The 16,166-nt window shown below is 56.1% G+C and overlaps 1 protein-coding gene across 4 annotated transcripts in view; it reads right to left on the bottom strand.

The window, feature by feature from the left end:
• Positions 1–16,166, bottom strand: part of LOC116948566 (zinc finger protein 385D-like) — a 135,720-nt gene that overhangs the window by 39,106 nt on the left and 80,448 nt on the right. For 3 of the 4 annotated variants that reach the window (XM_032965335.2, XM_032965336.2, XM_032965337.2), the window contains exon 2: positions 3,983–4,122. The exons of the other annotated variant lie outside the window; for it this stretch is intronic. In XM_032965335.2, the coding sequence (XP_032821226.1) occupies positions 3,983–4,122 (140 nt within the window). The remainder of the gene's footprint in view (positions 1–3,982; positions 4,123–16,166) is intronic. 4 annotated transcript variants of the gene reach the window in all.

The raw sequence follows: 16,166 nt of genomic DNA, 5'->3' as shown, positions 1-16,166 counted from the left end.
TTAAGCGGCCGGATTTAATCTGAACTGATGGAAGACGATGTCCCAACGACGCGCAATCCATGCTCGGCATTAGTGGCATCGGGAAATATTGACCGGGTTCCAGAATCGGACACCGTGCCTGCCTGCAACGGCGGAGACTCCCGTGATGAACGCGATGTCACCGTAATCGCGCGGAAATGCCCCGTGCCCTCGTGGGAGAGACCGCGTGGCGCGCTTGCCACCGATCGCCGGGCATGGTTGCCTCCACGCGCCGTCAGATTGTTTCTCTGCCGTCCATTACTCTGTTGCGGTCGCAACCACGTGACACTGGTGGTCACACGCCACGCACCTCCCGGCGCCGCGGTTCGAATAGGGTCGAGGTTGGGATAATTACGCCGTTAACGCCAACCGCTGCGCAATTAATACGTGTTAACAAGCTCTAAAGAGCACGCAGCGACTTGAAGATGGCGTGCGAATTACCCGCGTCGGGCTGCGCCATTCAAGGGCGCGTTTGCAGGCGCAACAATAGCACCGTTTGCGTCCGGCAACGGCGCCGCTCTCCAGCGATCTTTGATTGCCGTAAGCGGCACGCACTAGATTCAAGAGGCATAAGTGCTTTCTAAACGGGTGGCTCCGGCGGTGTCGGGTGTAAAAATGGGGTAACAAAGCGAGGCGAGGTGGCTGAAAAGGGTTGATTGGATCGGGGTTGATTTATGTCGTGGTGGTGAGGGGGGCGGGGGAGGTGCGGTCGCTGAGCGAGGGTTGGAATCTCTCGCGAGCGATGCGGGGCCCTACCCACAACGAGAGCAGTAAACAAGGCCCGGCAGCGTTGAGGAAGGATACATTACGGGGGAACATTAGGAAGTGATTAGTCCTGGAAGCAATTTCAGACAGAGTGGTTCGAACAAGATTAGGATGGCACGGACACGTGCACTGAATGGATAGCGGGACTAATGCAGCGGGTTATGAATTCAAATACAGAGTTACGGAGAGGCACAGGGGTAAACCAAGATATTAAAAACAGCCAGAGGATTTAATGCATTGGCAGCAGCACAACACTGCTCCCGTGTGATTGGCACGGAGAGAGAGAGAGAGAGTCGGTGCCTCTACAGGACACCGCGGCACGCGCGCTTTGTTCCACGGTATGTGCCAGGGCATGTGCCAGGGCACGGGGTGCCACTCGCGAGGCTGCGGCGTTGTAAACAAAGCGGCGCGAATGTTTCCAGTTTCTGCAAACCGCATCGCTCGGCAGTCGGCGAAACCACGAGCGGGGGGAATTGGTGACGCCGGAGTGGAAAAGTGATGGAGGTGGGGGGGGGGGCAGCGTAACGTGGCCCGGGTGATCAAAGGCCCGGACACAGGCCCACTCAGCGGCCAGCTCAGCCACCACAACTCTCCTTCGCCTCCCTGCGTTTAAATTCGTTCTCTACCTTTCGGGATAGATGTTGTCATCAAAAGCGAATGCACGGGCGCCCTCGGAAGTTGCTGAGGGATTAGAAACATAGCAGGTACACCACTGTTGACATTCAGGATGTAAATGAATCACAACAGGTGGGCGATGAGTAATCAATGGGTATCCAGGTGTGGATGAACACTTGTTAAGTTGAGGGGCGGGGGGGGGGGAGAAGTGGCCATGGGGACCCGCGTAGGCTCTTAATTAAGAAGGCAAAGCATATGGCTGCTTCCCATCCATCCCCAAATATTGGGAAGAAGAAGAAGAATAATTGACGGCCCTCCCAAACTGAGGTGCGTTATGTCAGCAGACGGCACAAGCCCAACCCCTTGAGTTTTTATTCTTTATATTTATCCGACACGGGGCGACGGCGCTCCCTCGCGCGACAATGCGCCGGAGCTGACACGGCAGCGGCACGGGGCTCGGCTGCTCGGCCCGAAACGCGGCGCGTCAACACGCCGCGCGGGCCAAGACGGGCGCACGCTATACCCCGAGGGGTTAAACGGAACGCTGCAGCCAGCTCTGTTAAAAAACAGAGGCCACGACGCTCACGAGGGGAGGGTGGGGGCGGGGGAGGACGGGTAGAGACGGCTCGAGCTTAGCCGTGGAAGATGCACGTTGAGACCGATTTGCACGAGGTCCCACGTGGAGGGTCGGGTTGGCTGCTGCCTGACGGACGCGCCCGTGCACAGATTACCTCTGACAGCAAGCGCCGTCTGCAGACTGCCCTGTGGAATGCCAGGGATAGGGGCTCGGGTTAAAAGCTAGGGGTGAGGTTCAGGTTACCTTTTAAAGCTTTCCGACCAAGGTTTAAAGCCCTGTCCGTCTGCCCGCCCAGTAACGGGGGGGGGGGGGGGGGGGGACTCTGGAACCGTTGTGAAGATGACCTGGCGTGTACGAACGTCGAGTATAAAGCGGCATTGCTATTCGGAAGTTTCGTCCTCGTTGACCACAGCGTCGCTGAAAAAAAGTTTGAGACCGCAATGCATTTGCAAATATACTAAATGCTATTTGCACATTGATTTAAAGCTTTCGTGACTACAATAATTCATATTCTTAGCGCTTTCGGTAAAGTCACGTTATTGTTTCCCTTCAACGTGACTTTACCGAAAGAGCTAAGAATATGAGCTATTTGCAGTGTTGCTGAAAACAAATTTCTTGAAAGCTGCTTTTTGTGTTTAGTTTGTTGTCCTTCCCCCGCACCTCCGATTAGCACGATTGGCTACATACGGTGAAAAAGAAGTTAACCATACATACATACATGCAGCTAATTATATACTGTTCAAGACAAAACGTGTGTTGGGAAAGCGTCACGGAATCCATGTGCACATCGATAAAGCAACGGAGGGGGAGTGGGGGGGGGGGCGAACGCTGGTAACAGGCGTGGTGCGAAATGCGTCGGCGCCGACGTACGAAAGTGAAATACGTTCACCGGGGGCACTGGGTTAGCGCCGGGCCCTGGTGTTAAACGAGGAGACGCACGGCGGCGCTCATTCTCTCTGTCAACACTGGCATGGGCCACAAGCAGTGAAAGCGAGGAAAGTGTTTGCGCGTTTTTTTTAAAATGTTTTTTGCAATTATTAACACACTTGGATGTGAGAATTCAACCGCGGGGCTGACGCGCCCATAGCCCCGGGCGGTTAGATCATGTGTATTTATAACAATGCAGGAGCTCATTGAAACCTGGAGACTCTCGCCAGTGAGACCAGGGTTCAAAGAAAAACTGGAAAGAACGGCTCCATTAAAAGAGCCTAATGGCAATTAACGAATTGTATAATGAATGACAGTTGTCAATTCACCAATTCATGACGTTCCCCTCCGCACCGCGTTAGTCCTTGAGGACGTTCGACCATACTTCACCATGTTGGTCAGCATGGGCTGATGAAGGGGGGTTGTTTGGATGGATTTGGATATTACTCACCGCTGATACTGGCTGTGGCCAGCATTGCTGAGGTCACAGTGCAGTGCATGAATCACCGCGCCGACCACATATTAATACGGCTTCACGCGGTTAATACACAAGATGCCTCCACTGAAAAGTTTCAGAATGTACGGGGATGGAGTTTTTTTTTTTATGCAAGCCAAGCACGTGTGCTTGCAAGTGACGTCCTCGAGAATCCACTTCGAGGACATCTGAATTCTACCACAGACTTCAGGTGATCAAATTCGGGAGTGCATTTCACGAACCAAGATTATTATGGCAGCAGCTCCCCTCGTTAAAAACCGTGGCAGCTCCCCATCGGGTCACAGGCCCCATTCGGCTGCCCGCTCTTTACCCGCACTTCTGCTGGTCTGCGTTGTCCTAGCTCCGGCAGTAAAGCCGCGGTGCAGAGGGTTCCCATCACCGCGGCACACCTCGTGCGGCCGGGTGAATCTAGGCCATGACCGCAACGGTGATGAGAGAGATCACCGGCTGCCCGGTACCGGGCACTGCCTCTGTCCCGTTCGGCACCGCCGCTTTACCCCGCCGCAAAAACCGCCCCTCCCGTGCTGTCCCACGTCACACGATGGCGCCGACGCAGAGCGCGCGGAAGGCGAGCGGTAACTCACGGCCGGGAAGGCGGAGAAGAGGCGCAGGGCGTGGGTGTGCGTGGCGGCCGCCTCCAGGGGGAACGGCAGGAAGGGCTTGAGGCTCAGGGTGGGCTGCATGACGTGCGGCGCGTGCAGGGGTCCGGCTGGGCACGGGCTCCCTGCCACACCAGGGCCACGCACGCGCAGGCGGGGCCGGGCACACCCACGCACAAGCGCACGTACGCACAAGCACAGGAACACACACGCGCTGACGCGTACACACACGCACGCAAACCAACAGATGTTCCCACACGCGCACCCAAAGACACGCGCACAGACATCCACGCACGTACGGCGACAAGAGGGCATGCACGCACGTGCAGGGATGCGGCAGACAACCACGCGTACAGATCCAAACCCGCGCACGCCCGCACAGAGACACGCACGCACGCACGCAGGCAGGCAGGCACATTTTTAGTGGGGAAATTAATACCCACGTATACACACAGAGACGCATTTGGTTGTGACCCGCATGTGTAACCTGAGACTCTGGCACCATGGTGCCTTGCATTTGCCAGCCGCTGATGGACGTCTGTGTCATCGGGCGCAGCCTGGCCAAGGGAGGTCGTTCTGCTGTCACCACACGCCCAGACACGGGGCCACCAGGTGCCATCCTGGGACCACCGGATCGTTGCTCCCCTCGGCCCTCATTAACTTTGAACGCTAACAAAAGAAATGAGCTCGGACTTTTTTGGCTGCGACTCTTGGCAGTGGAGCTGCTCTGGCCTGCAACTCGCATTGAGCCCGGTCCCCCAAGTCACCCGTCAACGTCACCCCGGTGAGCTCAGTGATTGGTGGCCCGTGACCTTCGCGCCGGAGTGCACGGCGCCCATTTGGCTTGCTGGGGGCCCCCTGGCCACCCCAGGCTGAAGGTCCCCGAGGCGATGAGGGCTGGAGGCTCTCTAGCCACCCGAGGCTGCAGGCCCCCTCGGCGATTGAGGCTGGAAGCCCCCTGGCCACCGAAGGCTGGAGGCCCCGAGCGATTGAGGCTGGAGGCCCCCTGGCCACCAAAAGCTGAAGCCCCTCTGGGTGGTTGAGGCTGGAGGCCCCCTGGCCACCCAAAGCCGGAGGCCCCTGGCCACCTGAGGCTGGAGGCCCCCTGGGCGACTGAGGCCGAGGCTGCCGAGTGTGAGCGTGCCGCTAGTGCGGCATGCGGCTTGACCTCGCGCTGGCTGCTAAGCAACTGCCCAACCCCGAATGTCATTGCTTGCACATTGGGAAATGTAATAATAGACAGTGGCGCTGGGACGACATTAATTTTATCCTCGGTGCAGCATAAACACAAAATCCACGCGTTTATATGACGTCGCCAACGAGACGCACGCGGCCTGAGTGCCTTCCGCGAGCGCGGCGATTGATGACAATTGCTGCGGTTGCTCAGGGCGCCTCGTAATAATGCCTGGAATACAAACAAAGAAAAACACCACACTCCTTGCTGATTAAGAAATAAACAGCAGAGAGGGCGGTGAGCGAGCACGCACTGTAAACAGCCACGGTGCCTGACTGACACCACGCACCCTCCGCGTGCCGTTTCTCCACTGGCGCCTGGACCTCAAGCGCTCTCCTCCCGTCACCGGTAATTTTTCTTTTATGAAACAGATATAAAAAAAAATGCACGCGCATTCCTTGAACGAGGCCCTTACAATTTTCCATCTGCCTGCACCGCCTGGATTATATCTCGTTTTTAGCCGTCATCAGTCATTCTGCCTGTCGGCTCTTCGCCTGGTAATTCATCAAGCGAGCGCAGCGGCGGCGGCGGCGTGAGGTGGGAGGGAACGTTAGCGCTGCTCGGCCGCTCAAAGACGACACCGTCGCCACGGCGGCATCGCGGGTTGCTGCGCTCGCACGGCCCGGGAGACGAAGTGAGGGTGAGTTGAAGTCGAGAGTGGGGGGGGGGGGGGGGTGGCGGCACTCGTGGCCTGGGTGGACCTTGACTCTGAGGGCGGTAATGGCCTAGAACAGTGGTTCCCAACCTGTCTGCGGACCCCACAGACCACTGCGAACTGTAAAACATGTTCGCGGACGACACACCGTGCGGTAACACAACCCGTGCGAAAGCGCTTCTTGCGGGCGTGCGGAGCAGCAGTGGCCCGCAGAGCACGTGCAGGAAGAGTTACCGCAATAGCGAGCTGTAAATTGCTCACAAATGTGTGAAAATGCGCGTGCACAAAGAATCTATTCAGTTCGCGGGAACAAAGCACGGGCGAGTTTGTTGTTGCGTGATCATACGAGCGTAATAGTGTATTTAATCTTTCGATTTTAAATGCATGCGCTCGAGCAACTAAAGATGCTTGTTTGTGGGCGCCGAGTGAATCCAAAATTGTGGAGGAGACCGGGGTTGGCGGTGCTGGCTGCCGCTCTGTGAATATGCTGCGTGGCAGGACGAGGATTACGCGAGGATTAATTGGCCGTGCAGAGGTGAGGCTTTCATGCCGTTTAGTCACACGCGCATCAAGGCTGCCACGAGCTCAAATTAGCCAAGGCGAGACGGAGGGTGAAAGGGTACGGACGCCAACTGGAACGGCCGCTCGCTGATAATTGTGGCTTTCGCGCTCCAGCACCGTCCGCGGCTTCAAGAAATCCCAGAGCCGATTCAAAACGACCGCGCGTGCGTTCTCAGCACGGCATCTCTGCTTTAATCGCACGGCACAGGGATGAGCCAAGCGGTGTTCGTGAAGGTCCCTTCCCATCAGCAGCAGAGGGCATTAAACAGCAGTGGATCAAAACCAGATGAGTGCAGTTGCCATGATGGTGCACACTGCGCGCGGTCTTGTTCAGTCTGCGGGGTTGAGTCTTCGTTCCTTTACGCAGCCCATTAAAACCGTGCTCTCTCTTGAATGGTGCACGTGGCAAAAGTGGTTAAAAACACCGGGCAGCAATATGCATCATCCAGGCAACGTCAGGAATCTGAGAAATCGATAACACCGTGGCCACCATCGCCGACTCAGTTGCCACGCGGCCTCCTCCGTCGAGAGCTGCCACCGCGTTGAGCTTACGCAGAATCGGAATATTTATTTATACTGGAGAAATAGCACGAGCTTATGAAGCTCTTTTCACAGATGTCACGCAGATATAGGGGATGGAGGGGGGGCAGCCTCGCAGAGCGCTCCTCGTCACGACGCACAACACGCCACGCGGCGCAGGACACGCCGCTTCCGTTGCCCCCACTGCAGAGAAGTCGGCAGTAAGTCAACCTGCCACAGAGAGAGGGGCTGCACCGGTTACCGGTAGGGTCACGAGATCATTGGTCGATGGGCAAACGAGAAGCGCTCGAGTAAGGCGCCGCGCAGAATCCGTTCAGCGGAGCTAGGGGATGCAACGCATCGTCCTTGCCAAGCGCCCGCGCACCTCCACGGCGCGCTATCAGCCGCCACTTTAAGAGATATCACGAGACGGCGAGCAGCAGGCGCGCGCAGAGGGTAGAGCTTGACCTCACTCAGGGCAGCAGCAGCAGCAGCACATCGTCTGCCCACGTCACCCCTGCACATCACATGCGCGATACCCGTGCGCGTGATTGGCAAGTCGTCTCCCTCCACATGGCCACGAGATTGCGTTGTGAGTGCCGTGCTCGGGCCGAAGGCTGCTGGAGTTTCCAGCATGAACAAAGTCCCTTTGTTTCAGTTTCTCTGTTTGACTTTGAACGTCGAGTGAACTCGTAACTTCCCGAGTTTAGATGGTGAGGGATTAAATGTCGCGTTCCCAGCGGCGGGGAGGGGAAGAGCTTGCACTGACAAGTTGACATTCGCCGGTCCTCTCTTTCTCGCGAACCGACCCACGCTGCAGAAGAGTGTTAATTTACTTCAACACCCCGCGCCCATTGCGCACTGTGGTCTCATTAACTGATTAATTTAAAAAATCCAATAAGACCGACAGGGAGCCTGAGGCTGTTTAAAGACCGTGTCGTCCACTTGGGTCACAGGACCTCATCGCCTCCTAACAACGCCTCACCGCCCCCAGAGATCTCTTGACATCTCAGATGCCCTAGGAGTTTCCTGAGCTAAAGTCAAAGTCCACTCCCGATCAAGCAAGCATTGCAAAGGTGCTCATTTCCTACTCACAGCTCTGAGCAGGTGTCAGAAATTCCACTATCCTCTGGTTGGGGAAAGTCTATTCTCAGTACTGCTGCCATCCCACAGAGTGGCTTCAAAGGGTTGATGGGCCGAGTGGATCTCCGGTTGTGAGTCACGTCCTCTGGCCACTGCACCATTCGGCTGGGCCAATGCCCTCTTTAACGTCCCTCCAGTCCTTTTTTTCTCGTGGTCAGCTATGAGCAGACTGAAAGCGGAGGAACTGCACATTTAAAATCGCGCTGACTTAATAGCAAAACGATTATCATGCCATGCGGTCACACGGATCGGATAATTAAAGACAACAGCAAAAACTCGGTTACTTTGCCGTGTATAAACACACTATTCAATTCGAAAATGTGGCGAGAGAGGGGGGGGGGGGGGGGAGGGGGCTCAATGGGCTCAGCGGGCTAACTCGCGATGTCAGAGTATTGAGCCAACAGGCCACAGAGGTCCCGGGTTCCTGCCCCCCCACCGCCCCCCTCCCCCCGGGGAGACGCAGGAAAAATCCGATGCCGCCTCCTGAGCCTAGACAGGGGCTGTCCAAGCCAGAGGCCGGGCAGTGCCCCCCCCCCCACCCCTCGCTCATGGCGCTCAGGGTCGCCCCGGAGTTGGCGTTTGCGCTTCGATTGTCCGCGCTGATCCCCTGGAGAGCACGGCGGCACCGACCCTCGCGTGTGAGAGGGCCGGGCGGATGTCACCGCTGTGCCACTGCGGGGGATCGAGCGCGAACCACGCCGTCGCAGCGATGCGCGCGCGGCGAGGGGGGCCCCCAGCGTGCCGCGTGGACACTGCCCGTTCTGCGGTGGGGGCCTCGGCACGACCGAGCGGCCGCGCGAAAAAGACTCTCAGACGGTGGAATCGAGAACCCGGCGCCCATCCCGACAACGAACCGTCAGCACGCGACAATAGACAACAGATGTTGGGAAAAATACGTAAACGTCTCAGACAAGATGTCCAGTCCCGCTTACAATCGGACGAACTCACCAGACAATTTCAAAACCGAGAAGAGAAATCTCTGAAAGGTTCCCCGTTAAGGCGGCGGCGTCTTCACTGACGTCTGCCGAGGCTGTGCGGGGTAGGTAAGGGCGACGGTGGGTGCCGGGGTGATGAGCCCCCATGGGGCCCGCAGGGGGCAGCCCAGCTGCCTCTGCTTATCTCTGCCCCCCTTTGATTCCATCGGGCGGCGACATCGCCGCCGCCTCGCTCCGTGCGGCCTCCGCCTCTTGATGGACAGAAGCTGCCGCGCTCACTCCAGAGCTGTCAGCCTCGCTGGCGCTGACCGGCCCACGGATGATCGCCGCCCTTACACCGATTCGCTAATTAGGCTGCCGCTAGGCGAGCCTTCGGTGCGCTCCACTCCGCGAGCGTCGTGCTCCGCTTCGTGAGCCTTCGGCGCACGCCCGGCAACGCCGGCGCTTTGGCCACGCAAGCCTCGCAAGTGGAACGCGTTCCCACGTGCACCGTATTTTGTAAGCGATGAACAAAAACACATTTTGCGCTTGATCCGGGGCTCTTATTTTTGCCCGGATACAATTACCTTCCTTTAATTATACCGTGTGTCCGTGAAAAGTGTTGCAGTTAATCTGAGCGACGCTAGGAATTACCCTGACCCTGGCCGGGGAGAGCGTTTCTATTTACAATGTGCTCTGACAGTTGAACGGCTTCATTCCAAAAACCTCGTAACATCTTAACGCCGCTGCTATCCTGAACCACTCAGCTGCTCGCCGTGCTTAGCCACCGCGTGCATTGATTCGGCCGGATTAGAGCCATTCTCCCGACACCAGGGATATATTGATGAATTGAGGCTCTTTAAAAAACGGGACTCATCTGATTTTGAGTCAATTGCATCGGCCGCGGTGTCATCAATTACCGCAGCTCGCGAATCACCCCCCGCTCCCCCCCCCGCCCCCCACTCCGACTCCCGCCCCCCAACCGCTGTTCTGACACCGGGGAATGCGTGGACATTTTCATTGCCGGGTATTAAACGCTCACTTATTGATGATCCTTCATTAGTGTGACTCACATTGGATAAAATAGACAGGAGTGCAGACTGCTCCATAAACCTGCCACGAGGATGCGGGGGGCCGGGGCCTTCGTGTCTGGCCGCAGCCTCGCGCGATCAGTCCACTTCATTCCTGCATCAACACATTTTTCATCCCAACTTTTCCCTGAGATTGTTTGCTTCGCGGTTTGAGCATAAATTATAAAACGAGTCCAGGTGGTCTCCTGCTCAAATGAGCATTGACGCGATGCTCTTCTCCCCTTTACAGCCCTGAGCCGCTGGTGGAAAGAAAAAAAAAAACTACATTCTTATGGCAGGGATGAGTCGAACCATAGGAAAACCGATATTGACTTCGCCAGGAAAGTCGTGCTCATTTTGTCAACCCTGCAGGGATGATGGGTTAAGTCAAACCACAACCGGGATGTGAACTCGCAACCTTTCCGATTGCGAGCCGCTCGCTCTACCGCCCAGCCACCCGGCCCGGGTATTAGCATCTTCACGTGCATTTGAAGCCATTCCAAAAAAAAAGGTACATTTATAGTGCACGACTCTGGTGGCAGAATTGCGATTTTAAATTGCACTGTATTAATTCACTCCAGTGCGCATGAATTGTGTTTGAAAAATACAGAGGGCCCAGCTGAGGCCACTCCTAATGAGTTCCCAGAGGCTCGGGGGGGGGGGGGGAGGAGGCGACTCCGTTTGCCGAATGCTTTGACCGTCACCGTGACGGTCTCAGGAGCGCCCAGCCACGCGCCGGGAAACGATTCTCGTCACTTGGAAACAAACGCTGCAAGGCCGCGGCGTTTGGAGGCGGAAGCAAGTCCGCACGATCGTGCGCCGGACGTTCAATTTCGCCACCAAATAAAACAATTCTCTTTGTGAAATTGTGCCCCCTTTATCTACAAGTGTGGAGCGAGCGTTTGTCTGTTAGCGCTGAGCAACAGCTGCTGCTGCTGCTGCCGCCGCTCTTTTCTGAGCGGGCGTGGGAGAGGGAGAGGCCGAGGCTTCGGGAACCCCTCTCTTTGGCATTGATTTCGAATTACACACTAACACCCCTCCTCACCTTGGCTTCCCACATCACGGGGGCTTTTAAACCAAAGTGTATTTAACAAGATCAAGAGCTCATTTTGTGAAATGCAGAGCTTGTTTCTGTGCGAAGTGGGAACATTTTGCACGTGGCGTCCGTTTGAGCAGCCACGATGTCAGAATAATTTTTCAGAATCAGAATATTTATTTATACTGTCGGAATCAGATGAGCTATGAAGCTCATTTGTTCACAGATGTCCAGTAAGGGGTGAGTCCAATATTACAACAACAAACAGTCACCGACGTGGCTTTACCGAAAGATCCAAAGAGTATGGATCCTTGCAGTCACGAAAACTTCAAATCTAGAAAAAAAACATTATTATAGTGCCCAGTACAAGAAAGGTCAACAAATAACCCAAAAACGAACAATTAGAACACCAAACCATCCACATCATACCAGGCGAAGCCTACTGAGGTATTAAATTATTTTTCAGAATCCACCTGGCCACAAATGATAGCTCAACAAAGTTCCCTATCGTTTGAACATTTATAGCACGAAAATAATCTAAAAAATCTCAATGCATGTTTGTATACGCGACCACGGGGAGAGAGAGAGACACCGCAAACTCCAAATATACAGCAGCAGGCGTCAGGGTTGGGATCGAACCCACGACCTCCTCCATACCAGGCGAGGTAGTTAACATCTCCTAGCCACCGTGATAATGATGAGAGAGACACCGCAAACTCCAAATATACAGCAGCAGGCGTCAGGGTTGGGATCGAACCCACGAACCTCCTCCATACCAGGCGAGGTAGTTAACATCTCCTAGCCACCGTGATAATGTTGAGAGAGAGAGAGACACCGCAAACTCCAAATATACAGCAGCAGGCGTCAGGGACGGGATCGAACCCCCGACCTCCCGCATACCATACGATTTGGAGGGCCCATTGGGTGCAGCCGCTGTCACGGCGGTGGGCAAACTGTGCGCCGCTGTCATGAACAGTCTGGCCATCACCCTTGGATTCTCTTCGCACAAGCTCCGGTCCATACATTAACTGCGAATTTATATTCCACCAGTATTCTGCAAAGGCTTCTCAACCCCCTCCCAATTTTATCTTCATATAATTGGACATCTTGGCTTGGCCAGCGGAAAAGTTGTGTCTCAGCAGTGACAAATGAGAAGCGTTGAGAATTGAAAAGGGATTGAGAAGGATCGAGACGGATAACTTTTCGTTGATGCTAAATATATACCCCACGTCCTTTTGGCAGAGACCCTCGCCAGTGCGCAGAACCACCCTTCCAGCGTTCATCGGCGCTAACAATTATGAATGTCTGCCCCTAATGCACCAGCGTGTCTAATTAGCGGTCGCTGTCTGCGGCGTTGAGCACGATCGTGTGATGCCCGCGCAGATAAGATCGCCGCGCGCGGCAAAGCGGCGTCGCCCTCTTTGTTAACTGAAAACGTCCCTCATGTGGAAATGTAATTAAATAATTACAGCACCAGCCTTCGACCCCCGCTGCTAATGTCGGATAATTGACGCTGCAAGGGTCGCGGCGTTTTACGAGAGACCGCTCCAACAAACGCTCGCGCCGCACGCGCGCGCGTGCGAGGGAGCGCGTGCGCGGCTCACCCCGCGGATGACCCTCCGGGGCTCCCGAGCCCGTCGGTCCGCACACCACCCGATGCTCCCAGTGACCTCGCGGGCAGGGCACGCGCCACCCAGGGCAATGGCATAGCCCGGCGCTTGTGGACAACAGCCCCATTCACGCTCCCTGCGTCGCCAGCTACAACACGGCCTCAAGGCGCGCCCCGTGCTCCGTCACGGGTACCCCTGCGAGGAGGAGGAGGCGGCCCATTCCAGAGCCAGTGACGCACCCGGACTCGTCAGGTCTGAGAAGCTAAGCGGGCGTTGAGCCTGTGGGGTAACGCTCAGATGAGCGACCTTCGCCGCAAAATGAACGGGCGCTGGATGCCGCCCGGCGCAGGGGGCTACGTTGTCACCAGACGGCAGGGCAGCAACTTCTAGTGCCGTGCTGTACCGTGCCCACGTGGCTATGCTCCTTGCCTCCATCAACCCGTATTGACCAGCGTGGTGAAGTACGGGGAAACAATGCCCGCACGGCCCTCATTCAGCAGTAGATTCACATTCGTACTCCCTGAAATGCCATGATCGTTTAGCTCGTGCGACAGAGCTCTCTGTGCGCACACTGAATGTGCACTATCCCGAGCCATATTACAACTCTCTGCGCACGCATTAAACATACTCCTGTCAGAGGAACGTGGAATTGACGGCCTTGTGCCGTACACGAGGGGGCGAGTTCTGGCGCACGCCGACGTAAGCGGGAAACCAATTTGCCGTTTTGCTCACGAATGCAAAAGGGCTCACGAGCCCCTTAAAGAGTTTCCACGGACGCAAGCGAGTGCCATCGACTCTCACTGCGGCGGCGGCGACGCGCGCCCTCGTTTGCCCCCGATGCACAACCCTCTTAATTCCGCTCTTGGGTCGAGCGAGGGATTTTAATTGGCGCTGAAGAAGTCGAGGAACCAAGCGAGGGACACGAAGCGGCGGACGCGCGGACCATGGCGCGGTCTCCCTCCCTCCCTCCCTCCCTCCCTCCCTCCCTCCCTCCCTCCCTCCCTCCCTCCCTCCCTCCCTCCCTCCCTCCCTCCCTCCCTCCCTCCCTCCCTCCCTCCCTCCCTCCCTCCCTCCCTCCCTCCCTCCCTCCCTCCCTTCCTCCCTCCCTCGCCACCAGCCGCTGCTGAAAACTCGGCTTTATTAAATCAACACCCGGAGCGCGGACGAAAATATTAACATCCGCGACGACATTGTGGCGTGGCAACCCATCATCATCATCATTATTATTATTATTTTTCTAGTTCGACGCGTTAAGACCGCTCCCGCTTAGGGCGTTAGCGATCGCGGTCGTCGTGGTGAAATCTCCCCGCGGTCACGTCACGGAAAGGCAGGTATCACACCAAAGGTCATGGGCGTATTTTGAGACTCGCATCTGGAATGTATTGATTGTTGGGTCAGATTGCGACTTGAAGCGTGCGCATAAACCGCTCTTCCCGTCTGCCGCCCTCCGCCCCATCCTCCTCCTCCTCTCCACTGGCCCTGTCCCTGATTGAGGCTGTTGGGGGGTCGGCGGTGGGGACATTCAGACGGACGGTCACTGCACCTTCCTGCCTGTAAGTCGAAATGTCTCACTTATTAAATAAAATGCCGGTAGCTCCCCAGATCATTGTCAAGAACATCCGACTTAATAAACTCGCGGCGTCGCGTCGGAGCTCCAACATCTGCGAGGCTGGTTAAGCTTTTAATTGTTTTCTCGATAACCGCGATGCTCGGTGAACTGGGGGGGAACGCTGGCAGACGACCCCGCCCCCCCCCCCTCCCAGGGGGAGCGAGGCCTCCGCGCCGCTCCGATCCCCGCGTCCCCGCTGCATCGCGCGGGCAGGTGAGACCATCGATCTGCAAGCGCGCGATAACCGTCTCCACCCCCCTCCGCTCTGCGATCAATAAAACACGCGAAGGCTCGGGGGCCTGTTGCTCGCACACCGTGCAGGTGGACGTTTCCGGGGGGGGGTGGGTGGGGTGGGGAAACCTCCCCCCCATAACTTACAGCGCCGTATCGCCATGACAACCCACAAGTGCGTGCACTCGAAAAATATTTCCCGAGCGAGCGGCAATATCGGATAGCGCATGTTTACGACCGTCACATTACGCACGCACACAAGGCGGCTCGGGTGAATGTACTCGGCGGAGATCAAACGACGCGCTCCCGGAGAGGGGGGTGGGGTTTGGGGGTGCAACGGCCGACAACGACGGAAGATTCGCCGCTGTCACCCAGCGGCAGCCACGTCGCATGCAAACAGAATCATCACCGAGCGCGCGGTTTTGAGAGATCTGTCAATTTCAGTCTCGAGGAAGCGACGCGGGAATCTGAAATCACAGGGAGAAAAAAAATCCATCGAGCCAGTCATCGCACGCTCCGCAGGCGTTCCCCCGAGCCTGCGAGGCGTCTCATAAAACCCGACAAAACAGGGCCTCTTTTAAGACCGCACGCACCAACCCCGGTGCTTCTGAGCCATCGTCAAATAAAAAAAATAACAAACTAGTTCCTGAAAATAGCCAATAAAATGTCCAGCTGTATCAACATCAGACCTTGGCAGCGCCTTTTAGAATGCTTTCGTGACCACATTACAAGCGTTCAGCAAGCGTTTTAATTTGGAAAGGACGTGTGTGATTACAAAGTATCGCTCCGTGATGGCATTTTGGCATTTACACGTGGGGCAATGATGCCCCCCCCCCTCCCCCATCAAACCATGGCTAATAATATTGCAGGGCTCATTCACACGGGGTCCACGATCCATTCGCTGAAACGCCATCGCGAAGTACGATTAGGTCATTAAAAGCGCTTAAAGGTCTAACCGGGGCTCGAGTGCAACGTTGGGGTTCTCACAGGTTGGCTGTTCGTGACAATCTGTCACTCAGCTTGGCTTCCCGCTACAGTCACACTGTGTGGGTGCTTTTAGGGGAAGTGCCACATTGTGGGGGAAGCCAAGAGCAATTGCATTATGGAAATACCCCCCCCCTCCCTCCCCGTCATGAAAATGTGAATGCCCACCACTGGCCTAAGGGCTGTGAACTGCAAAATGAGTGTGAAACTAGTGGACATCTGTGAAACAGAGCTTTATAGCTCACCGGATTCCTCCCGTACAATTATTGTGACTCCGATTCTGACCGTTGTACTTTTTTTTTGGGAAAACTATGATCTCACGACGTTCATGGCGTTAGCCGAGCATGGCAACAAGTTTATTTGTATTTTGGGGATGGGCCCAACGTGGCAGTGCCGGGTGCTGGCAGGCTCACCACGCCGTGCGAATGGTATCAGGCCTAATGTCACGGCCGAGAGAGGAGCCGGGGTGTTGCACCGCACGCCACTTGTTGCCTTTGGAACTCTTGGGTTACAGCTCGAAACCCCCCGTCGTTTGTTGTGCACCTCAACCGCTCCGTGTGAAGCCAGCAGCTGTAATAATAGCGCTGGCAGAGCCTCCCACCA

Source organism: Petromyzon marinus, chromosome 34 (genome assembly GCF_048934315.1).
Source record: "Petromyzon marinus isolate PM22_M1 ecotype Great Lakes invasive population chromosome 34, UKy_Petmar_22M1.pri1.0, whole genome shotgun sequence".
Lineage (NCBI taxonomy): Eukaryota > Metazoa > Chordata > Hyperoartia > Petromyzontiformes > Petromyzontidae > Petromyzon > Petromyzon marinus.
The sequence above is the reverse complement of the archived record's forward strand: the minus strand, read 5'-3'. Positions and strand labels throughout refer to the sequence as shown.